This window comes from Phoca vitulina, unplaced genomic scaffold (genome assembly GCF_004348235.1).
Source record: "Phoca vitulina isolate PV1807 unplaced genomic scaffold, GSC_HSeal_1.0 scaffold49, whole genome shotgun sequence".
Classification (NCBI taxonomy): Eukaryota; Metazoa; Chordata; class Mammalia; order Carnivora; family Phocidae; genus Phoca; species Phoca vitulina.
The window spans coordinates 5,036,220-5,062,049 of record NW_022589752.1 but is presented as its reverse complement, the minus strand read 5'-3'; the positions used below and the strand labels follow the sequence as shown (position 1 = coordinate 5,062,049).

General features: G+C 40.3%; 1 protein-coding gene across 1 annotated transcript in view; it reads left to right on the top strand.

Moving 5' to 3' along the window:
* TM7SF3 (transmembrane 7 superfamily member 3) overlaps nucleotides 1-22,210 on the top strand; it is a 34,286-nt gene extending 12,076 nt beyond the window's left edge. Inside the window, exons 3-12 of the mRNA XM_032432728.1 lie at nucleotides 907-1,057; nucleotides 3,584-3,704; nucleotides 4,422-4,593; nucleotides 8,793-8,970; nucleotides 14,010-14,096; nucleotides 16,105-16,185; nucleotides 16,805-16,957; nucleotides 19,617-19,714; nucleotides 20,499-20,661; nucleotides 21,948-22,210. Of these exons, the coding sequence (XP_032288619.1) occupies nucleotides 907-1,057; nucleotides 3,584-3,704; nucleotides 4,422-4,593; nucleotides 8,793-8,970; nucleotides 14,010-14,096; nucleotides 16,105-16,185; nucleotides 16,805-16,957; nucleotides 19,617-19,714; nucleotides 20,499-20,661; nucleotides 21,948-22,210 (1,467 nt within the window). The remainder of the gene's footprint in view (nucleotides 1-906; nucleotides 1,058-3,583; nucleotides 3,705-4,421; nucleotides 4,594-8,792; nucleotides 8,971-14,009; nucleotides 14,097-16,104; nucleotides 16,186-16,804; nucleotides 16,958-19,616; nucleotides 19,715-20,498; nucleotides 20,662-21,947) is intronic.
* The last annotated feature ends 3,620 nt before the right edge of the window (nucleotides 22,211-25,830 follow it).

The following is a 25,830-nucleotide window of genomic DNA, read 5'->3' as shown; positions in this document are numbered from 1 at the left end:
GTGGAGTGGTGTGAGGGAGGATTTGAAAGGAGCACGTAAGGATAAGTTTGTTCACTGTCCTGATTATGGTGATGGCTTACAAGTGTCTACTATATCAAAACTTATCAAATGGTATTCTTTATGTGTAGTTTATAATATGACGATTATAGCTCAGTTTTTTAAAGAAACTTTCTAGAACTTGAATTCTTTAGGGCCGGGGCTCATGTTTTTGTTTTCGTAGTGATAAAGTGAATTTGTATATTGGACCTACAAGATGGAGGCTGCCTCAGTGACCTGGTCCATGTCACAAATCTAAACCTGAGTCAGCTTGCACTAACGGGGAAACACCTGTCCAGGAAACCTACCATGACAGTCACCGTCCTCCAACTCTGCTCTAGCTCTTTTGCCTTACCTTAGAGTAGGACCTGCTCACCTTCCTTATAAGGAAATTCCTGACCTTCTAGCCAATCATGCCCTGTTTCTGTTTTGCTTTTTCTAACACTGTACAACTCACTTTTGCCCCAAATCCCTCAGGCGCTTCTTCACTGCTTGTAAGGCACGGTACTCCCCTAATGTGTGGGTTGTTTTTCCTTGAATAAAGGACACCAAACTCTTTACTGACTTGTTTTCAGTTTTGTCATTTGTCTTAGTACTTGACATAGTAAATCTTAATTTGGGGAATTGAAAAACTTGGGAATTTCACTGTGCATCTCCTATTCCTATCAAAGATCATATATTTAAATAGTTCTTCCATGCATATGCATGGGCACCTGCATATAGAGATGAATTCTTTATAAGGAAGATCTGTGTTTCTTCATTCTTGTTTTGAGAAGGCTTGGAATAGGACAGGCAGATGAGATCCAGCCTAGAATTTAAATATTTTGCTCAACTCTCTATTCATGATGACCCTTTTCTACCTTATTGCAGACTCTCCTTCGCAATACCTCAGGAACAGGCACTGACCGAGGACTGGTTTTCATTCTTAGACCAGAGCAGAGTATGTGCACTTGGCACTTGGAGACTTTAGATGCTGAGCCTGTCCAAAACATGGCCATCCCACTCACCTATTCAGAAAGAGGTAACCTTTCTATCTTTGACTCCCTATTGACTCCCAGAATGTGGAACTTATTCATGAAAATCCAAAGGAAACTATAATCCTTTTAAAAGTATATATTGCAAGTATGGTATATTGAATCAAAGATTTTAACAACAAGGGAGCCAAAGAATTTCATGATGATTGAAAGCCCGGATAGGGGTGTAGGAGAATGCAGTCATTAATTCAAAAAAAAATTTAAGGAGCCCTTGGAGAAGCAGTAACAGAAAGGCAGGACACAGTCCTGAATACTTTAGCTGGTTATTCTAGGCAGAGGAGAGCATGGAAGAAGAATGGAGAATATTTGGAGAATGGCAGAATAGTGGGTGTGGCTGGAGCCATGAGTGTGAAGGGCCTTTTATGTAATTTGAGGTTTGTATTCTATTCTGAAGGAGCACAGAATTTTTAAGCAGAGGAATGATATGCATTTCATCCATCAGAAAGTTAATGCTAGAAGAGCATGGGGAGTGGCTTGGAGAGGGCATAGCAGGATCAGGACTCAGCACACCTTTAAGAGCTCAGAGTGAGAAGATGTTTGGAAGGTAGCATTAATGAGACACAGTGACCAGTGGTTATGGATTATAAAAGGGAGGAACATAGGCTTCCCATTTGGGCTGCTAGGAGATAGTGATGCAAAATAGGGTTGAGAGGGAGTTGTGGTGGTGCTGGACAGTTAAGGCGGTCGGGATGGGGTAGATGGTGACTTTAGTTTGGGACATCATCTGAGATGCTATAGGACATCTGGATGGAAATGCATAGTAGGGAGTTTAAGGGCGTGGAGTGGAGACTTGAGGTTAGATGTCCACCTACAGGGTTCTGAGTAAAAGCCATGGAAGCGAGTAAGATTGTCCAGGCATGTACTTAGAGATTTAGGGGGAAAAACGATAGTGGATACTTTCATAGTGCCTACCACATGTCAGGCACTGTTTCTGGGCGACGCTAACTGCTGAGGAATAAGCATAAGACTAAGGAGGAGTTGAGGAGGTAAGAGAAGAGCCCGGAGGTTCTGGTTTAAGTAAGGAGTGGTAAATAGTACATTGCAGAGAGGTCAAGGAAGTGACAGAAATTGTCCATATGATAGTGCAATGAAGAGTGGCCTTTAGTGAGAATTGTTTTAGTGGCACAGTGGGGGTGAAAACTAGATTACAGTGATTGAGGAGTGAAGGCGAGGTGAAGGTATTTAGACTACTCTTACACAGTGTCCTATGTAGCAAAGGTAATGACCTGATAGAAAACCATAGACTTCGGGTTTTCATCAAGGACAGTGTACAAAGAAAAATTAGAGTAGAGTTTCCATTGCAATCCACATCATTTTCTCAGGTGTGGTAAAGATTTGTAAATGCAGGAAAAGGAGAGTATGAAAGAAGAGCAGCATTGAAACAGGTATGCACATGGGGTTTCTCCATTCCAGATCTGGCCGGGGGAAATCAACCACCGGAATTCCAGCAGTTGATGGAAACCAGGACCCAGCTGTGGGAATGATTGGATGAGTGTATGAAGTTGAGATCTTGTAGATCTTTAAATTGATCTGTCTTAGCTCAACCTTTCCACTTGAGTCTACCATGGACAGTTGTTTGCATAGAATGAGCTCATGTTAAGTGACTTCTCTAAGTTTTGTCATGCTTAAGGTCATGACTAGGATTCCTAATAAGAAAAGAAGAGCTGTTTCAGCCACATTATTAATGTAAACGAAATACCTAAAATTTGTATTAAATATCCAAATGCTATTCCAATACATGGTCTTGGGGGTCTTTTGAGGCCTTTTTAATTTTTACTCTTTTATATACACAGACTCTTCCAGCACTGAGGATGACACCATCTTTCTTCCGGTTTAAAAAGCATGTGAAAAGTGGACACCCCTTTATTTACTGCCCATGGAGTTCCCTTTCTCTTTGGCAGTGTTTTTTCCCCCCTCTGTCCCTGGGTTCTTAAGCTCTTTTTATGGGATCAGGGACCCCCAAAATCTAATAAAAACCTCTCTCCTTAAGAAATGCACACATTCAACCTTTGGCATACAATTTCAAGGTGTTCATGGGACCTCCAAAGCCCATTCTTGGATACCAACTTGAGAATATCTGTCTCCAGACCTCTTCAACTCTAGAGTAGGGGTTGGCAAACACAGACTGTGAGCCAGATCCAGCCTCTGTCTGTGTTGTACATAAAATTTTACTAGAAACAGCCATGTTCCTTTGCTTGTATATTGTCTGGCTGCTGTCATGCCTCGAAGGCAGGGTCGAGTAATTGCTACAGAAACCATCAGTTGTGAGAAGCCTAAAATATTCACCGTCTTACCCTTTACAGAAAAGGCTTGCTGACCTCTATTCCAGAGCCCGCAACCTCAATTAACTTTTCCCTCTTTAACGTCAGTTCATGAGGTAGTACAAAACCAGAAGCTCTATTATATTTAACTTCTGTCTGGAAAGTTCTTATAAGAGTAGAGTTCTGTTTCTCTGAGTATGATTTGAGTGTAGGAGAATTCTGTGTTGAGTAACTTCCTTATTTTTCATCCAGATCCTGTCCCTGGAGGCTGTAATTTGGAGTTTGATTTAGATATTGATCCCAACATTTACTTGGAATACAATTTCTTTGAGACGACTATTAAATTTGCCCCAGCAAACCTAGGCTATGCAAGGTATGTCTATCTTCCTATCTCCTAAAACTGCCTTTAGGACATGCATGACTAGCTGTTGTGTAGCTTCGGTGAACTCCCCAAATCCATGGTTCTCTTTAGTGAAATTGTTTAATTTTTTTTGGAACGGAGGTTTAATTTAAACATTGTTGGGTAATACTTGATATGTCACTTACAATTAATATTGCCCCCCTCCATTCTTAGGAAGAGGCAGATGTTGAGTTTCTGTTGTGAGCTTAGAAGTACATTTAGTTTCTGTAGAGTTTTGATTATGGAAAGCATTCTGAAGCCATGAAACACCCTTATATTTTTGTAAGGACTTTGTTATTTTAATTAAAACTCTGCCTTAGTTTCTACTTTAATAGTAATGGTAGCTAACATTGAGTAACATTTGAATGCTGTCTGTGTATCATCCATAGTGCTGAGTGCTCTATGTTCTTGGTCATTTAATCCTGACAATTTTACTCAGAAGGGGCGGTGGTTCTTACTTTACAGAGTGGTTCCCTAAGGGTTATTGAGATTAAGTGACATGGTGGCAAAGCTGCATGACTAACATTAACATCCGGTTATTTAACCATACCGCCTCTCAGGATGGTACTTTTCTCCATAACACCAAAATTGGAATCAATGCAGAAGTTTGAAATTTGAGGTTTTGGTTCCTTTTATAGATGCGACATGCACCACAAGAGATTGATGTTCAGTTTTGTTGGTTGACTTTAGAGGCACAAATCCTCTGCCGTGTGACATTGGGACGGGACGGGACTCTAGGTGGAGGTTGCTGTATGATGTCTATCAGTATTTTCTGCCCGAGAATGACCTCACCCAAGAGGCGTTGCTCAAGCATCTGCAGAGGATGGCTGAGGTGCCTCAGGTGAAGGCCAATGCTATCAAGGTAAATCTGGTTCTTAGAATTTATGTGGCCAGATTGTGACACTTTTTGTAAGAGTTGAGAAGAGGAGAAGCTCCCAGGAGCTTATTTCTTTTGTTTCCTTGCTCTTTCTGGGGTTCTCACTTTATTCTCCTTCATTCTGTTATTGTCTTGCTAGTGATATCCCAAAGTAACGTTGGCTTTTGGGGAGGTGCATGTAAATTATGTTACGTTTTAGTTGCTGTCACACATATGATCTGGTAATCTTCAGCTGTGGATGGAAGTGATTTTTCTATGTACTCCCATAACTATTAGATAAAAACTTTTGGCAAGTATAAAAGTTATAGTTTTTTTTAAAAAACAATGAGAAACTGTTTAAGGATATACACATTGTCATTAATACTTATTTATTTAAAAGATTTTGTTTTTATTTATTTTAGGGAGAGAGAGCATGCATGTGCATGTGGAGAGAGTAGAGGGGCAGAGGGAGAGGGACCAGCAGACTCTGCGCTGAGTGCAAAGCCCCACATGGGGCTCGATCTCATGACCATGAGATCACGACCTGAGCCAAAACCAAGAGCCAGATGCTTAACCCACTGAGCCATCCAGGTGCCCCTGTCATTAGTATTTAAACCCAAACTCAGAAGTCTCTAACTTGAAGCAGAAGTTTTCTCTGATCTTTGGAACCCCTGTAAACTCTTGGAATACCAAGTGTGGGGTATGGGCCAGCAGCATTGGCACCACTCGGGAGCTTGTTAGAATTGTAGACTCCTTGGCTCCACCCTGGACCTACTGAATCAGAATTTGCATTTTGAGGTCCCCAGGTGATTCCTATGCGTATTAAAAATTGAGATTCATGCTATGGATGATTTTTGTGGAGGGCAGGATTTATGTCTTAAAAGTTACCTGAGAGCAGTCTAATATAGAAGTTCATCCTTCAGTCTAATGGTTTATGGCTAGAGTTTTTCTAGACTGCTCTGATTTTTCCCAGAAGGTTGATAGGTTACCAGATTTTATAGGGAAGTGGTGGCCTATGTGATTAGCCTAGGCCCTCAGTCTATTGCAGAGCAAGATCTCATTTTGTTGTCACCTAGGATGTCATGGTCCCATGCTAAGAAGGAGCCTGATACAAGAAAACTCACTGTGCTTATTCACAAATTTGGAAGCTCCTTTGGATAAGTTTACCAGTTGCCATTTTTACATAGAAAATTTTGAAGATCATTTTTATTCTCATGAAGAGAATAAAAGAATTCATATAACAGGAACTTTTTAGGTTACTTTTTAACTTTCAGTGAAGAGCTGTCGTTGACTAGTGAGGGCATGTTGAGAAGAGTCAGAGCCTGTTTGAAGAGGCTTGCATTGGCCCACTTTGGGGCAATTCAATCATCAAAAAGAGTAATGATTGATTATAAGTTTTGAATAAATAAAAACAAGTCCTACTGATACTAAAAAAAGGGAGAGGAAAAGAAAACTCTTCAGTTGCTATCATTGGAGGAGACTCCTATACCAAATTATTCTGGAAATTGATACGGGGAGGAATTTACACTGCCTTTTTTAAAAGAGGCACTGTAATTCATCCTCGTTCATGAGAGAAGGCTCTACGTGGAAGAACCGACCAGTAAATGTAGAAGGAATAATAGGATTAGAAAATCACCATTTTCCACCCTTAGTGAAATAATTCAGGCAAGGATCTGCAGGTGAAAGACTTTTGGGGAAAAGGATATTCTCAGCATGCTCAGATGAATTCTAATTGCAAAGAGAAAACTTACTTTTGGAGTGGAATGATTTGATGGTCTCGGTCTTATCCATGTGGTCATTTAGCTTCATTGATAGCAGGTAGCTTGCATTATGTGCTCATATGACTCCATCTGACATCATCACCATCACCTGTGAAATATTTTAGCAAAATATGTTTAACCTGAATTCAGTCCATTGGAGTTTCTGTTTATAGGAAATACGTGAGGTAAAAGAGCAAGTTGGACACCTTGAGCATACTCTGACAAATCCAGATTGTGGAATGTTCTATGAGACAACTGCTCTTTTTTCTTAAGATTTTATTTTTTATTTAGAGAGAGAAAGTGTGAGCAGGTGGTGGGGGGTAAGGGGCAGAGGGAGAGGTGAGAGAGAATCTTAAGCAGGCTCCAGCACTGAGTGTGGAGCCCGACAAGGGGCTCAAGGAGGGGCTTATCAAGGGGCTCTATCTCACAACTCTGAGATCACAACATGAGCTGAAACCAAGAGTGGGCGGTTTAACTGCACCACCTAGGTGCCCCTTAAGATTTTATTTTTAAGTAATTTCTACACCCAACCCGGGGCTTGAACTTACAACCATGAGATCAAGAGTCACAGGCTTTACCAGCTGAGCCAGCCAGGTACCCCTATAAGACAGCCGCTCTGGGGGTCCCTGGGTGGTTCAGTAAGTTAAATAACGAGTCTTGATTTCGGCTCAGGTCATGATCTCAGGGTCGTGAGACTGAGCCCTATATCGGGCTCTGCACTGGAAATGGAGCCTACTTAAGATTCTTCTCTCCCTCTCCCCTTCCCCCCCACCCCCGATAAAAAAAACAAACAGAAAAAGACAACTGCTCTTAATCATTGGGTGGGTGGGAGAGAGTGATGGGAAGGACTGTCCTAGATATCAGAGATAAACACCATGCATGAAATGGTTGGATTTTGGTTAAAGGAGAGAAAAGCTATGAAAGACATGGTGGGGGGAGGAGGGGCGCCTGGGTCGCTCAGTCGGTTAACTGTCCGACTTGTGATTTCAACTTGTGATTTCCACTCAGGTCATGATCTCATGGGTTGTGAGATGGAGCCCCACAATGTGGCTGTGGGGAGTCCGCTTGAGATTCTCTCTCTCTCCCTCTGCCCCTCCCCCCACTTGTGTGGGTGCTCTCTCTCTCTCTCTCTCAAATAGGTGAATAAATCTTCAAACAAAAAAAAGACATGGGAAAATCTGAATATGGACTGTGTATTAGATAAGAGATTATTGATTTTTTGGGGTGAGCTAAGGTATATGGGTATAAAAGAGAATATCCTTACTTAGTACCTTGCTACTCAGAGTGTAGTAGATGAATGGTAGCATTGGCATCAGCTGAGAGATTGCTAGAAAAGTGGACTCTCAGATGTCTCCTCCAGCAATAGAATCAGGATCTAAATTATAACACCCTCCCTCAGTGATTATAGGCACGTTAAGTTTGAGAAACGCTGTTTTAGGATGTGCACACTGGAAATCTTTAGAAGTGAAATGTCATGATATCTAACTTACTGTAAAATGGTTCAGCAGGAAAAAATAGAGGGAAAGAAGGAGGAATAAAAAAAAAGACATAGGATAAAATATTAACAATTGTTAAATCTAAGTGGTGGTATATAGTTTATTCATTGTATTATTCTTTCAGCATTTCTGTAAGTTTGAATGTTTCATAATAAAAATGGAGTAAGAGGTAATGTTAACATTTTGTTGAACTTGACCAGTCCTTTGCCAGAAACATATTTTTGAAGGCTAAGCAATATTTTTAAGCAGAAGTTTTCTAAGAGGCTTGTAATTATTCCTGAAACTCTAAAATATTCTCACTTTTATTAGTAGGAATGTATTAGTGTATTCTAGCTATGTAGGGCTTTTGTTTCTTCTATTACATATATTACCTATCTAAAAAACCACCTTTAAAATGGAAGTTTTGAAGTGAAGGACCACTGCATAACAACTATATGGAATGTTTTCTTTTTTGCAGAGTCTGTTAGACAAAGATAAACGGGTCCTCTCTGTGAGATGTTAATAAACACTTGTCTTTTGACAGTTCCATAGCTAGTAGTAATAATGAACACTTACTCTGTGCCAAGCATTGTGCTAAGTACTGAGGAAAGAAGGACTAGGGAGCAAGATAAATATAGTTCTTGCCATTGTGTTGTTTACAATGTAGTAGATGACAAAATTTTTTTTATTGTCCTGACTAGTGTTTACATTTTATATCATTATTTTGCTTAAATTATTGACATTTGATGCTGTACAAAAACTTTAGAAGCATTTTGTGTAAGAACTTGCTTATATTAGCATGTATAAACTGTGCAGGACAATAGTTTGAGAGAGCTAAATGGGTTGGTGTATATTTTAAACAAGATTTATAATTTAATATTATAATTTACTATCACATGTAGGTGGGGTTCTAATAGAATAGCTTTTAAAAAAAATCTGAACACTAATCATACATTATTTTTGGCTTCAGGTGGTTACCCTAACAGCTAATGATAAGACAAGTGTTTCCTTCTCCTCTCTCCGAGGACAAGGTGTCCTTTATAATGTCATTGTCCGCGACCCACTTCTCAATACATCTGCTGCTTATGTTCCTGCTCACACATATGCTTGCAGCTTTGAGGCCAAGGAGGGTAATTGTTCTTCCCTCAGTAAGTATATGGATTTAAACTTCGAAATTTCTTCTTTGGCTTTGCAGATCCATGTCAACCAATCCAGAACTCAAAAATATTAAAAAATGCTTTTGTCTAGTCTTCATTCATTCAGCAAATGCCTTTTGAGCCCTCCATTGTCCCACTCTCTGTTCTAGGCACAGGGATACAGCAGTGAACAAAACAGACAGACTACGTGCCCTCTGGGAGCTTATGTTTTAGCAGGGGAGATGAGACAGACAAGATAAATTTGTAAAATATCCATCATGTGAGAAACTGCTGAGTGCTAAGAAGCAAACATTAAGTAGGAAAGGTGGATAATAACAAGTGACACTGAGGGAAGAAGTTTGAGAGCGATGGCCAGGGAGGCCCATGCGGAAAGGCTAACCGTTGAGTGGAGACCCCGGGGGGTGAGTGGAGAGGCGGGGGGCGAGTGGAGACACGGGTCAAGTGGAGACCCGGGGCGTGAGTGGAGACCCCAGGGGTGGGGGGTGAGTGGAGACACGGGGCGAGTGGAGACCCGGGGGGGTGAGTGGAGAGGCGGGGGGGCGAGTGGAGACACGGGGCAAGTGGAGACCCGGGGCGAGGCGAGGCGGGAGCCCTGCGTGTGTCCGGGCAGTACTGCCAGGCAGAGGCAACAACGGCCCTCAGCCGGGAGCCTTCTTGGTGTGTTCGAAGAACAGCGGCGAGAACAGCGGCCGGAGGAGCCTGAGGAGGGGGAGAGGTGCAGCCTGGTAGGGCACAGCATGGGCAGAAGCTTCTGTTCAGAGCGCAATGGAAAGGCATTGGCGGGTTTGAGCAGGGAGTGCCGTGATCAGACTCCCGTTCTGACGGCATCACTCTGGCTGCTTCTGTGAGAAAAGTCAGGGGCGAGATCAGAAACGGAGATGGACCAGGCTGTCGCGGTAATTCAGGGCAGAGCGGACAGTGGTTTAGATAGGGTGGTGACAGCGGAGGCGTTGCAAGCTCATTCTGTGTGTAACATTATATTCTGAAATAGTTTCACAGAAAAGATGCAAAAATACGAAGAATTTCGGCATAATCTTCACTCAGATTCCTCAAATGTGAACGTACTATGCTATTTGCTTTTTATTTATAGAGCGCTCGCGTACGCGTGCTCTCCATATGTATGTGCACGTACACTGCTTTCTTTGAGCCACCTGAGAGTAAGTTGCAGACAGAAAGACATTTTTCCCTTAAATATTTCTATTTATTTTCTTATGTAACCATAGTAAAAATGATCAAATTCACAAAATTAACTCTGATACAGTACTGTTATTTAACCTACAGATGTTACTGAATTTCACTAGTTATTCCACTAATGTCCTTTATTTAAAAAAAATGTGGTCACATACTGCATTTAACTGACCTGTCTCTTTCGTCTTCTGTAATCTGAAACAATTCCTCAGTCTGTTTTGTCTTTCAAGACCTTGACCTTTCTGAGGGGTACAGGCTGACTTTTTAGAACGTCCTCCAGTTTGGGTTCGTCTGATGTTTCCTCGTGATTAAATTCACATTATGCATTTTTGGTGGGAATACAAAAAAGCAATGTTGTGCCCTTCTTAGGAGGCATTTGATACCTATTTGTCCCATGACTGGTGGTGGTATAACCTTGAATATTTGGTTAGTAGTGTCTGCCAGGTTTCTCCACTGTAAAGTAACTATTTTCCCTTTAAGTATTCTTGGGCAAGACTCTGAATGCTAGTAGATAGGCCCTTCTTAAACTCTCACTTGCTAGTTTTAGCATCCCATGATTTTTGCCTGAAACATTTATTACTAGGTGGTTGCCAAATGGCAATTTTCTAATGTCATCATTTCTTCATATTTTGCATTCTCTTGTAAGGAAGAGATTTCTCTTCTCCCCTATTTATGTATGTATTTATATACATGAACCCATGGATTCTTAATTCTCTGGATAATCCATCACTATCATTATTTTCATGTTAAATCATCCCAGATTTGGCCAATGAGTGGCTGCATATATTTTGAAATAGAGCCAGGAATAGTTGCTGGTTGGATGAGGGGGTTGAAGAAAGGTGTAAAAGATGACTACCATTTTGGCCGGAGCACCTGGAGAGCTAGAACTGCCATTCACTGAAATGGGAAAGACTGTTGGAGGAGCGGGTTTGGGAGCATGTATCAGGAGTTCAGTTTTGGACCTGTTCAGTTTGAGAACCTTAGGAAGCATTCAAGTGGACATGTTGAATTGACAGTTGGTTATAAATATGCTGGAATTCAGGGGAAAGGTGTGGGCTGGAGATTACTTTGAAATGCATCCAATTAAATCGATGGCATCTAATGCCATGGACTAGATGGCCTTACTGTGAAGTGAGCAAGTAGAAAAGAGACGGGTCTAAGGACAGAGCCCTGGGCACTCTGGTGCTTAGAGGTCAGGAAATTAGGAACTGAAAAATGACCACTGGATTTAGCAACATGGAGGCTGTTGGTGTCAGAGCTGTTTCAGTGGAGTGCTGGGGTAAGCCTTACTGGAGTATGTTCAAGAACAAATAGGAAGAAAGAAATTGGAGAAGAGTCCAGATAGCACTTTCCAGGAGTTTTGCTCTAAAGAATAAAGTCTATCCATTGTGTTCAGGGACTAGGGTTCCTCTCCTCTGGTAGAGCTGTATCCCAACCAGTCTTCCACTGCCATGCTCAGGGTCCTGGAGACATAAAATGTAGGGGACCCAGGCAGATACCAGTTCTGTGTCTTTAACTGGTAGACTTAATCTAGGTTTCTCTAGTCCCCTTCCCTTGAGTCCTTCTGCACCAGAGCCCCTCCTAATCCGAAAGCTCCCCTCCCCTGGGTTTCCATCTCTACGTGTTAGCCGAGGAGAAAGGGAGCTCTGATCCTATTCCTCCAACCTCAGTTGACCCCTCCTAGTGATGATGTTGGTCCTATTGTTGCTTTCATTTTCGAGCTTGATGTGTATGAGGACATCTTTCCTGAGCTTGGAGTAGAGAAGAGGTATCCACATTGCCTTTTTAATTAAAACTTTGGCCTGTGTATCATAACCTAGATGATACTGTGATGATTAAAGACTGCTCTACTTGGACTGTCTTCTATCCTCCCAGTCCATTGACCCCTTTGTCTTCATTGCCCCCCAAAGTGCCCATTTTCTCTCTAGTTTTGTCTCTAGAGTCTGCTTCTTATGAAACCTGCTCTTTGTTTTTTTCCTGTATCATTTGTTTCTGTCCTTTCCTGGTGCTGTGAGTGGGGATTCCATTTAGTTTCTCTCTGCTGTCTGATAGCAGGGAGGAAAGCTAACTGTGTGTGTCGTTTTTATTGGGTTGGAAGATCTTGCTAACCTTGATGATTATACTTGCTGGAAACTGCCACTTAGATTTTCATTTGGAAAAAAAACTATCCCAGCCAACTCCACACTTGTGGTGTAAAGATTAAATCATAGAACAGCAATCAACCACAGGTCTGAAATAAGCAGAATGTGGCGTTTTATCTTTTGTTTCATCTTTCTTTGGGGCGCTTTGTTCTCAGAAAAGCTGCTGTGTGGGTTATGTCTCATGCCCTGCAAATTCTGGTCTTCTGCCTTGTGTTTCTTATTTAAATGTAGGTCTTCATGGTATCTCCATCTGAGCACTCTTAAGCATTTTATGTGTTTTGATCTGTGGTAACATTTAACATTTTCCACATGAGATTGTATAGGTGTTTTGTTTTCGTTTTTAGTTCAGGGATTATTTTCTTGTGATAAATCTCAAAGGAGTCCTGACGGTGAATTTAGTGTATTTTTCTCTTTGGTAAGCTGTATCTTTTGGTTCATGTTATTTATATTTAAGTTGGTGCCTATTAAGGACCATGAGATTTGGGATTCTTCGGCATCATGAAGTATATTGTGCTTTATTGTTAGTTATAATGCTGCATTTTTTTTTCAGAAGCAATATGTGTAAAGAAGATGGGCAATAATTTGTTCATATGTGATTTACAGTGTAGTACATGTTCTTTTATTTTAATGTGAATTTTGGTTAAAATTTTTTATGATGAAGAACTTCAAAGAACCTTCATATACTAATTTTTCAGCATTAACGATTTTGATTCATGGCGTGATTTGGTTTCAGCTATATACCCACCTGGGTCTCTGCCTCCTAGCCCTCCTTTATTATTGTATTTTTTAATTTAATTTTTTATTTTTTTTTAAGATTTTATTTATTTATTTGACAGAGAGACACAGAGAAATCAGGAACACAAGCAGGGGGAGTGGGAGAGGGAGAAGCAGGCTCTCCGCGGAGCAGGGAGCCCGATGTGGGGCTCGATCCAGGACCCTGGGATCATGACCTGAGCCGAAGGCAGACGCTTAACGACTGAGCCACCCAGGCGCCCCTATTACTGGATTTTTTTAAATAGCAAATCCGTGGCCATCATTTTGCTCACAAAATTTCAGTGTGGAGTGTGTGTATGTGTACACATGTGTGTATTTGTCCTAAAGATAAGCTCTGTTTTCAAAACATATAGGTACAGTATCACCAACACAAATTTCAGTGAAAAATATTGAAGATAATTCCCTAATAGCATCACATTAACAGCCAGTACTTACATTTTCCCAATCACCCAATTGTTTTTCAGTTTTTTTATTTGAATCAGGTTTCAGGTGACACCTCTACATCGTATTTAGTTGATGTGTCTTTTAAATCTCTTTTAATCCCTAGTTCTCCTTTCCGTTGCCCTCCTTTTTTCTTGCAGTTTGTGAGGAAACAAAACCATTTTATGTACACACGACACCCCAAGGATATGTCAAAAGTAGTGCTGCATACCTCGTCAGGAAGCATAGATTGTCTGGTTCCTCTTTTTGTCATAGCAGTAGCATTGATATTCATTGCCCACACAAAATAATTTGTTAGGGGTGGCAAGGGTAATTCCAAAAGTAGGTTTATAATCTATGTGTTTATATTTGTATATGATATATATTATAAATTAAAGTGTATATTATTGTCAGCTCACTTGGCTTTTTTCATGAAGCTTTGTTCTAGTAATTAAATACAAAGTATTAAATTGGATATATTACCCACTAAATTTTCATTATTTTTAGGAAGAGTATCAACGAAAGTGTTCTTCACCCTTTTTGCCCTGCTTGGTCTCTTCATTTGTTTTTTTGGACACAGATTCTGGAAAACAGGTATTACTGATGTAGTTGCTATTTACGTGCCTTATCGGTTGTTTTGCTTAAATTCTGCTGGGGAATTTGAACTTTAAGGAGATGAGGCAACTGCTTATCTCCAGCTATCTTCATAGATTTGTGACTGGGTTCTTTTCAGTAGACTTTACTTAGTTGCCATGCATCTTAATTTTTTCTCTTAACAATGGAGTATAACCTCCTCTTACTAAGAGGGGAGCAAAACTGGATTTATGCAGCAGACTTCTTCAATTGCTAGGTCGGCCAGCTGACTAAAAATAACTGGGGTTGGAAATCAGGACATTTGTGTAAGAATGTGTGGATTTTGATGATGGTGATTGTGACGTGGTTTCAAATACATCAAGCTGCAGGTCTGTGGTATATGTAGATTGAAATGTCTGCTTAGTCCCGGGAGGTTCAGACTGCAAATAGGAACTCCACAATCTTTGCAGTGAAACCCATTCAGGGAGTGGAATACAGTAGTCTTCTCTTACCCGTGGGGCATACTTTCCAAGTCTCCTAGTGGATGCCTGAAATTGTGGACAGTACTTGAACCCTATATATATATATATTTTTTTCCTATCCATACATACCTACAATAAAATTTAATTTATAAATTAGGCACAGTAAGAGATTAACAATAACTAATAATAAAATAGAATAATTATGGCAAGATGCTGTAATAAGGGTTATGTCAATGTTGTCCCTCTCTCTCAAAATATCTTATTATCCTGCACTTATCCTTCCTGTGCTGATGTGAGATGATTAAATGCCCATATGATGAGATGAAGTGAGGGGAATGATGTAGGTAAGAATTGTGACAGTGTTAGGCTACTATGGACCTTCTGATGGAACCTCAGAAGGAGGATCATCTGCTTCTGGACCATGGGGTAATTGAAGCCATGAAAAGAAAAACCATGAATAGGGGGGCAACTATATAAATTATGCTCGCTGAATTGATTTGAATTTTTGGGCTGCCTTTTATGTAACAATGTTTGCAATTACTAAAAAAAAATCCTTATTTAATTCATTAACAAGGAGTATAACGGAGCATCAAGGAAAGAGTGAAAATAATCCCGATCTCAAACTTTTTAAACTTGCTTTAATAAATTATGAATTGTGGGGGCGCCTGGGTGGCTCAGTTAGGTAAACGTCTGACTCTTGATTTCAGCTCAGGTCTTGGTCTCAGGGTCGTGAGCTCAAGCCCTGTGTTGGGCTCCGTGGGCCTGGAGCCTACTTAAAAAAAAAAAATTATGAATTGAAATATGCAACTCCATCTTCATTATTATATTTTTTTCTTGATTGAGTAGAAAATATTCTGAAGAATGTTTAATTCCTCAAAGTATAGAATGATTCTAGAACAAAGAATTTAATTGCCAAGCTCTAGGCAAGGTCCCAAAGATATTACTAGGTATTTTAATGGATGAAGACAATGATTAATTATTCATCCTAAATAGGGAAGGATGAATTAAAGGAAGGTATAAAAATCACTTAAAAAAAAAAGATTTATTTATTTATTTGTCAGAGAGAGTGAGCACAAGCACAAGCAGGAGGAGCGGCAGGCAGAGGGAGAAGCAGACTCCCCACTGAGCAGAGAGCCAGATGTGGGGCTCAATCCCAGGACCCTGGGATCATTACCTGAGCTGAATGCAGATGCTTAACTGACTGAGCCACCCAGGCTTCCCAAAAGTCACTTTTTACTTTGGAATATTTTGTTATTTTTCCTTTCCTTTTATTTTTGCTCATGTAATAAATTGAAATTTAGGGGCGCCTAATGCAGTGTATCTAATAGTTAATATTTTAATACTGTATTCATTTAATAATACTCCCAATGACTTCTAAATTTTTCCTGTCTTTCGGGTATTTCTTTCCCCTGAATGTCCTAATATGAGTAAATTCTGGAAGCTTAAGCATGTATTTGTTGGTTAGAAATTTAAATTGCCCTGTGAAAAGAATACCTAACCATAGCTTGTATTTTTTTTTTCTTCTTTTTCTGGTGGTTTGCTACTAGAATTATTTTTCATAGGCTTTATCTTCATGGGATTCTTCTTCTATATACTGATTACAAGACTGACACTTCTTACGTATGATGGTACGTGAAAACAATACAGTTTGGGAAGAAAGGGGTTGTGTTCATACTCCCCCTTTCTTTCTATAGTTTGACCGTATTGTGTGATAGATAGCCTGTTATGTGTGTAAATAATGGGCCACCTATACTCGAAACATCTTTTCTAGACTACTCATTTAGACCTTCTCTTCTGGGTTTTTAATTTGCATGGTGAATTCCTTGGTACTTAGGGAATTGAAGGGCTATGTTGATTATAAACCCGTGTTCCAGCTATTTGGTATATTGAAGATACGAAATTTACAACAATCAAAATATTAAGATTTTCTTTACCTTAAAACAAACACAACCCATCCTTCCCTGTCACATTTAACAGAATGCTTGTTGCCCCTTCTTCCTTAGGCCCGATTTATGGGTTGTGCCAAGCCACACCTATCACTTGCCTGGGAGGTTTCGCTCACCTGCTAGCTTGCACAGCTCAGACCAGCCCCTCCTCAGAGAAGGCCTTTCCGTGCTGGTGTCACGGCGCTGCCTCGGGGCCTGACCTACAGAAGGGCTAAGGCTGCCTCTGTAATGGTGGTGTGTGTCTAACGCATGTGGTAGGAAAAGCTGCCTCTGGTCAAACAGTCCGTCTCCTTCTGTGCAGTTCGTCTGATTCTGACAGCCGTCGCTGGAAGCGTTGGGGGGATTCTCCTGGTAGCTGCCTGGTGGCGATTTGGAATCCTCCTGTTCTGCATGCTGTGTGTTGGATTAGTGCTGGGCTTCCTCATCTCCTCAGTGACATTCTTCACTCCGCTGGGTAGGAGATGTGTCATGTTTTCTGTGTTCAGTTTACTGTTTGCAAGACCTTGTTCGGGTTCTCTGTGTACAAATACTGCCCCATCAGGGACTTGGGGCCTTGCCTGTAGAGTTCTGGAAATTTCTATCGATGATGTGGCGCTTTAGGGAGGGCCAGTACACAGTGAATCTTAAGTGGAAGCCCAGTATATCCCACAGATCAACTTGGCACTGCTCTGCTGGCAGCCGAGTTGGGAACCTGGTGCTTCGTTCCCGGTTGTCTTATACCCCAGCCTTCACTCCCACCGTCTGCCAGACCCCAGGCGTTCTAACATACCTACTTGTCATCTAGGGCAGCAGCACAGGGGATGGTTCTGGGAATTTTTTTTTTTTTTTTTAAGTAATTCAGTTTTTACTTAGAATGCTTAGAATGTGGTTAACTTGTAAGTTAACTTTCTTTTGTAGGGGAGGAGAAATTTCCCTTCTATCCTTCTAAGGTTCTTCGGCTGGTCTAATCATTAAATTGATAAAAGACAGATTAACAAGAGAACAAATTTAATTTTGTATGTACAGGAACCCCTTAAAAATATGGGACCCAAAGGCAGTCAGGCAGTTGAGCCTTCTTTGTCATCCGGAGCTAAGGAGTGGGGTCGGTGCCTGGGGTTTCAAAGGTGGGGAGGGCAAGTCACAAGAAAAGAAGAAGAGCAGACATTCGGTAATCAGATGTCTGTGCTACCAGGCAGTTAAGTATTTCAGATAAAATAGTTACCACCAGTAGTTGCGCTCTTTCTGGGTCAGGCTCCCTATGTAAATTCTTTTAGGCAGTTAGTGAAGCTATTAAAGTTTTTCCTGACCCTGCCGGGTCTTGATTGCCTTCAACTAAAAATAATCCACATGCCAAAGTGGCACATTTTGGAGTGTCATATTCTGCCCCCCCCTTCACTTTGTGGTTGTATAATAATTTACATCTCCTGATTGTTGTCAAAAATGTAAAAAAAAAAAAAAAGTATATTCTAAGGTACTCTTTTAGGCTATTTCCTTCTTGTGATAGATAATGTTTAGTTCTTCTATTATGTATATCAGTATCAGATTAAAGTTGGAAATGTTAGATGAGGCTGTCATCTCTTGATGATGCAATTTCTCTTGCATGATGTAATTTACAGAGTGCAGTTGGCTCTCTGAGGATTTTTTTTTTCAAGACCAGAAAGAATTGACAAATGGTGTGTTTACTGACCATTCCAAGGCCCTTTGTTCTGATTTTAGCCAAACCTATAGTCAGGTTCATTCCCACAGGCCCCCTTGCAGGTAGCTTTTTATCTAGATAGTCTGATGCAAAGTAGCAATGTTTAGATTTGGCTAAAGGACAGGTTCACAGATGTTTGTTGAAAATGCAGATTCAGGGCCCTACTCTAAAGGTGCTAAATGAACTATTTAATGAGCTCCCTTCCCTTTCTTTGTTAATGCTTGGAGAATGGAGGGATGATTGGTTAGAATTTTTAATAGTTAATGTATTTATTTGTGAACTGTCTCATTGATGAAGGACAGTTGTGTTGAGCATCTCCAGTGGGTGCAAAATCATATTTTTTAAGCATTAAAATTTGAAAAATATTGGCTAACCTCTCAGATCTAATTAAATTACTACTGTTTTCCCCTTATGATGTCAACAGCAAAGAGCTTATACTCTGAAGGGGTCAGTCTTCACATACCTGCATCACAACTACTATTTTCAATCCCTGGATTCCTCGACTTTTTTTTTTTTTTAAAGCTACATGTGTATTTTGTGAAGGTTAATACAGTTAAGCTACAGAAAATGATCCATAAATTCACCTCACTGCAACATGTTGTAGTTCACTTTCTAAGAATGTGGAGTCCTAAGGTCACATCTTCTTACTATGGAACTCTCCCCATCTTCCGGGGTTTATGGGCCTCAAGCTACAGGGCCACCTCCAGTTGGACTGAACGATGGTGCCAGTATCAGTATAATTGTCAGGCTTATGTTCTTGCTATTTAAATTTAATTTATAAATAGGACTTCTGATAGAGTCTTCCTGGGTCACTGTAGACGTGCCGCATTTTGGAGAAGGGTTTAGTAGAAGCGCAGGAAAGTGGTTAGCTCCCATCTTTCCTGATGCATGAGGAATCACATCTTCCAGGATGCAGTGGCTGGGCAGGAAATGCATTGATGGTAAAAATCTAGTAAATGGATTTTGCTGCTCATTTTGGGTAGGAGTTCAGATAGTTAGCTCTGAATGCCATTTACTTGCACTTTTTACTTTGCAGTACAAAATCATAGAGTGATAGAAACAGAGCAAGGAAGGATGGTTTGGAGCTTGGCCATGAAATAGTTCAATCTTCTCATTTTACGGGTTAGGAAACAGGCTCAGTATCGCAGCTAGTGAATGGAAGAGCTTGGACTAGTCCAGCCTCTTCTAAATTTTCCTGGGAATAAATGCAGAGCATGTACCTGCTTGATTTTCCTCCCACCCCTCAACCTTCTAAGACACATCCTTAAAAGTTGATTGTATTGGCAGTTAAATGAAAAAAGTCAGAATTCATTTCTAATTGTCAACCTATTCCCTGGTGATTATAATAAACCTTGATGCATGTCTGTGTTTAGATGTTGAGAAAATGAAATTGAACTTGGTAAACCTGTTAACTCTTGCTTTCTTTTTGCTTTTTCAGGAAACCTGAAGATTTTTCAAGACGATGGTGTGTTCTGGGTGACCTTCTCTTGTATAGCTGTTATCATTCCAGTAGTTTTCATGGGCTGCCTAAGAATAGTAAGTGTTTCATCAAGTGAGATTTATTCATCCTATTGTCCCGGGCCTTCAGTCATTCACTTACTGCATCATTTTGCATGTTTTATTTACCAGGGAGAGCTACATGAGAATCTTTAGGAAATGATTAATTTTAAATAGCCTTGTTACTGTGAAAGCAAGAGAAGTTCTGATTACAATTAGCACAGTGTTTTTTTCATCAAGTGGGGCTGGTCACTGCTGTCAGTATGCTTTGAACAGTGGGAGCAGAGAGGTTGAGCTCACTGTAAATGCACAAGCTGATGGATCATTAGTTTCAACAGTCTCTCCAGACAAAGTGTTCTTCATCTAATTAGACTATTATTGAGGTTCTTTCACAGGGAAGACATTTCCTTTTTTTTTTTTTTTTTAGACTTTATTTATTTATTTGAGAGAGAGCGAGAGCACAGAAGGGGGGGAGGCAGAGGGAGAGGGAGAAGCAGGCTCCCCGCCGAGCAGGGAGCCCAACATGGGGCTCGATCCCAGGACCCTGGGATCATGACCCGAGCCGAAGGCAGACGCTTAATGACTGAGCCACCCAGGCGCCCCAGGGAAGACATTTCCTATGAGTAAGAACTCACTGTGGGTGTGGAAGGTGGTTTTCAGTTTAACCTTCCAGGTAACCTTTATTCAGCGCTGAGACTTGACCCCATTTCATGTGCCCTGAGGGAGCAGAAGGGATTCCCTGTGATTGAGGCCAGTTGGGGAGGGTTAGAAACTATTCCTTGTTCTACTAGCGGCGATGCCTAAACGCTTCACTCTTCCACAGCTGAACATACTGACTTGTGGATTCATTGGCTCCTACTCGGTGGTCTTAGCCTTTGACAGTTACTTGTATACAAGCCTTTCTTACATCACTTTGAATGTACTCAAGAGAGCACTCAACGTGGATTTCCACAGAGCTTTCACAAATGTGCCTGTTCAAACTAATGGTAAGACTAAATCAAAGAACCTGAGTGATAGTCAAGTAAGAATACTGGCCCACTTGTGCTAACAAGAGCACTTGTTAGCTCTAGATTGAAAGAAGGTTAACTGGACAAGAGGAGGAAACTCACACCATACAAATGTATTAGAGCCTTCTGTTAATAATAACTTAATAACCATGGGAGAAAAGAATTTAAATTTGTAAGGTGGTTGAAGTTCATACTTCTAAAAATCTTCTAAATGAACTTTAAGAAATTTCTCAACCAGGATTACTTAGGTTACCTGGTCAATTCCCAGTGGTGAGAAAAATCCTGGAAACAAAGCTGTTTGGTTGGGGTGGGATGAGGGATGAGAATGACAGCCTGATTGTTAAAGTTATTCCCTTGTTTCCTTCCTTTAAAGAAGCATGTAATTTGCTACTTGAAAGTGAAAAAGTGATTTTCAATCAGAAGGTGTTATTGTTTCTGCAACTGTAAGATTCTACCCATTAAAGTAGAAAAGTCATCTCCATAGACTTTTTGAAGAAAAAAATGGCTAAATTAAATGTTCACAATGAATGTAGGATGTATTGGTTTCAGAAATGTTAAAAATATGGAAGATGGAAAATTATGTCTTGTTGTTGAAGATAGATAAGCATAGTCATGATTGCTGTGACTGTTTAAGGACAAATCTTTCCCTCTACCATCCTGAGCCTGCCCTCACTGGGTAGGAGGTTGATGCTATGTAGAGACTTTGAAATCCATGTGTCTTGCAAGTTTTACATACAAAACAATATTTTGTCAAGCCTTTACTAGCAGCGCAGTTACAGTTTGTTGAATCTCTTCATGCATTTCTATATCCACTCTGCATGAGGGGGGTGGGGCCCCATATTGAGTGGAGTGGGGGAAAAAAGATAGCAGGGTGGCATCTAATGTTCCGTGATGTACGTTTGTGAGGTGTAGCTAGAGGACTGCTTTCTCCCCCCCAGCCCCAGAAAAACAAAACAACCAACCACGCCTGTGGGCACTGGTCACAGAATATTGGAATTCCAGGGATCCAAACAACTGATTTCTTACAGCCTCTCTGGACTTTCAAATGACTATGATAGAAAATTCCTATTTTAAAATTTAAGACTGTAGCTTCCTTCTTCATTCCTCGGCTGTAAGTGAGGAAATACACGTTTGGCCAAACTCACCAGAAAGTCTAATATTGCCAAGAAAGAATGACACAGATTTAAACTATGAAAGGTTAAGTGTTAGAGCTCTGTTAGGTTTTAAAATACAAGAGTTCAAACTTCTTTCCTGCTGTTTTTTAGACTTTATTATCTTGGCTGTATGGGGGATGCTTGCCGTAAGTGGAATTACATTACAGATTCGAAGAGAAAGAGGGCGACCGTTTTTTCCTCCCCACCCGTACAAGGTATGGAAGCGAGAGAGGGAGCGCAGAGTAACGAACATTCTGGACCCTAGCTACCACATCCCTCCATTGAGAGAGCGGCTCTGTGGCCAACTAACCCAGATCAAAGAACTCTTCCGGAAGGAACAGCCAGCTGGAGAGAGAACACCTCTGCTTCTTTAGATGCCAAAGGGCTCGGTCAGTGTGATCTTGTTCAGTACAACTCAAGCGGTGCCCCAGCTTTGGTGTGTATGCCCAGCCTGCTTCAGCCATCTCCGGTGCAAGTCTGAGAACAAAACAGGCTTTTGTATCTATCTGTGCTTTGCACAATATTGTGGTGTCCTCATTGATATATTATCAAAAGGTACCCTTCTTTTGTTTATTTTTAATTGTGGTAAAATTACACATTTACTGTATCAATCATAAAGTGTATAGTTCAGTAGGCACTTTGTTTTTGCCTTTTATTGCTTAAAATGCTAATTTAAATACTAAATTATGTCAGTTATTTGAAAATAGGTCAACTTATATAGATAATAAAACTTTGATATGTATACAATGCCTCATTTCTTTTTTTTTTTTCTTTAAAGGCCTTTTAAAGTAGTGTTGACATCTGATTTCCAATTTAAAGTGCATTAGAATTGTTTCTTGGGAAACCAGTTGGCTCCTACCCTAATCTATAGTCCCATTAGTAAGGAAATCTTTTAAAATTTGCATTTTGTAGTTCTTTCTGCTAAATTGGTTGTAATTAGCATTGATGTAAAACACAGGTTTCAAAAATTTTCTTTTGTATAAAGACTTTGTACCATCTGTTTTAGTGATGAGGAGGGGGTCAAAAAGGAATTAGGTGTTTAAAGGAGCTGCTTTGAATTAGGACCTTGGATTCTGTAAGGAAAGTCCCTGCAGTTTTGACCCTTTTTCCCCACAAGCAAGCACCTGGATACCCTGGGCTGCATACCTACTCCTCATGGCCTTTTCTCTTAACTGTCAGAGATGCTTGCTGCCTCTGGTTCTGCTGTGGACTGTAAGCTGGGGACTCTGACAAGCCTGAGTCATAGTGAGGATGGTTGTGGTTGGTTGCACACACATTTGAGAGTCAGCCACTATTTAAATGATGCTGCTTTTAAGAGTTTTTTAAAAGTACAATACATTTTTGAAGTTTTAGGTAACTGGAAAATTTTCAGTTTTTGCATTTAAAAGTGTTTTTGGAAAGGCTGAAACAAAGTGCAGACATACAAAACTAATCATTTTTCCTTTGCAAAATTACACATAGGTGTTTACTATTCTGTAACTGTTTATATAACTTCAGTAATACTTAAACTTGAAATTTTTTTAAAATCACACTAAGGATTCTGGCTTCTGCCATATCCTTGTACATTCTAACGAAGTTCTTTGGAATGTTTGTGAGTTATTTTCTGTACCATCACAGTGTATTGCCACTGAAGACTGTAAAGACAGAGCACACTTTTTTGGAGGCTTGAGACAAAGTGTTTAAAAATTTTCATAATTTGAGTAATAAAAAGCCAATTTGTATAATTTTTTAATAATAAATACCTATTTTGAAAAAAATGCTGAAAGTCTCATTATTATTAAATTTTTTAACCAACTGTATTTGTACCATAGCAACAAAGACATGAGAGAAGTTTCATAGGTATAAAATTACTTCATCTGGAGAATTAAATCTTTATTTTAAAAATTTAGTTTAAGCCTAAATGAAGTAATAGGAAATGAAGGAAATCTGAGGCAGTGTATTAACATTTATATCCCTTGTTAGAAGGAAACCTGGTGTCTTTGGTGGACTAATTTGTGTTGGTGTCCTTAGCACTTCAGGTTTGTCCAACTGAAGAAAAGAAGTACTAGTATTACCAGAAAATTAGTTACACTATTCCTTAAATGTTTTAGTTCCGATTAACCTGTTACAGGTTAGCTACCAGGTTGCCAAACCACAGCAGCTAACTAGTGCTATGGACCAGTGGAGTTCTGTAGGAGTTTGGGATAGAAAATGGATTCTACCAAGGAAATTGCTAGACTATTAGACCAGGTACAGGCCTTAAGAGATCATGTGATCTGACCCCTTACTTTATAACTAAGGAAATTCTTGATGAAGGAGTCAATTATATGAAGTCACTATTATCAGGAATAGTGCCCAGATCAAAATCTGGGATACCTGACTTCCATCCAAGTGTGCTTTACACTGTATCATAATGAAAATGTAAACCATTGCTCAATTTTCAATTTTCTTCTGCTGGTGAATTGGTGACAACACAGTGAGAAGGCAGCCTTCTGCAAGCAGAGGAGAGGCCTCAGTGGAAACCAGCCTTCATCTTGGACTTCCAGCCTCCAGAATGGTGAGAAAATAAATTTCTGTTGTTTAAGGCACCCCGTGTGTGGTATTTTATGGCAGTGCTAGCTAGAAACTAATACACTTCAGAAATCATTTTACCCTGATTGATTGGAAGACTTCTGGGCAATCTGGCCACTGTGTTTGCAAGGACCACTCTAGGAAATGGAGGTAAAGAGGGGCTCAAGCTAGTGGAAACTTGGGCTTACTCAAGGACTACCATATAATCATTACACTGGGGAGGTTGGCAGGTCTGGATCCGGCTACATCAGCATAAGAGGCAAACAACAAGAAACCCCCCACGTACAATGATAGTAGTTTTTACTTGGATCTCACCTTTACTCATTACATAAATATGTGTTGAATTCCTAAGTGCCAGGCCATGCCTTGGGTACTAGGAAGAAGACGGCAAAATATACTGGCATGGCCCCCGCTTCCTGGTTTTGAGTGTTATGAGACATATACTAGAGTAGTTACACAGAGGAGGTACAATATGCAATGAACTTTAAAATTGATGGGGGGTAGAATCCGGGATGCCAGGGAAGAATTCCTTGAAATGACACTTAAGCTGAGACTTGGAAGAGGAGTAGGAGTACCAAACCACAAGGAGGCTGAGTGCATCCCATGTAGTGGGGTTGAAAGCATAATGAAAAGCTTCCAGGCCTTCCCTTCTCTGTGGAAAGCCCCCAGAGGAGTCTCTCCCCTGTGTGCCCTGCCAGTCCTTGCGGCCCTTCACTTTGGTGCTTGGTGGGGTCAGTGAGCCCATTCTTTGCTTTTCACATTTTGATCCAGAAAGGATGTTGTTGTTGGTGGTGGTTTTTTTTTTTAAATTGAGATGTAATTGACCTACAACACTATGTAAGTTTGAGTACAGTATTTGATTTGATACATTTATGTTACAGTATCAGTATGATTACCACCACAGAGTGAGCTAATGCCTCTTGTCATGTCACATCATTACTCTTTTTGTGAAAACAGGATGTAGTCTCTTGGCAACCTTGAAGTTTATAATACAGTATTGTTGACCATAATCCTTTGAGCTCCAGATTTTATCTAATTGTGAGTTCATTCCTTCCTTAAATAACATTTCCCCAATTCTCCCACCTCCAGCTGCTGGTAACCGCCATTCCACTTTGTTACTAGATATTTGGGTTTTTTAGATTCCACATAGAAGTGATATCATCCATTGTTTGTCTTTCTCTGACTTCTCTCACTTGGCATAATGCCCTCAAGGTCCATCCATGTTGGAAATGGCAGGCTTTCTTTATCACGGCTGAATAATATTCAATTATATATGTATACACGCCACATCTTTATCCATTCACCCACTGATGGACATTTAGGATGTTTCCCTGTCTTGGCTATTGTGAATAATGCTGCAGTAAACATGGGAATTAGCCATTGTTTTCAAGATCTTGCTTTACATTTCCTTTGGCTATATACCCAGAAGTGGGATTATTAGATC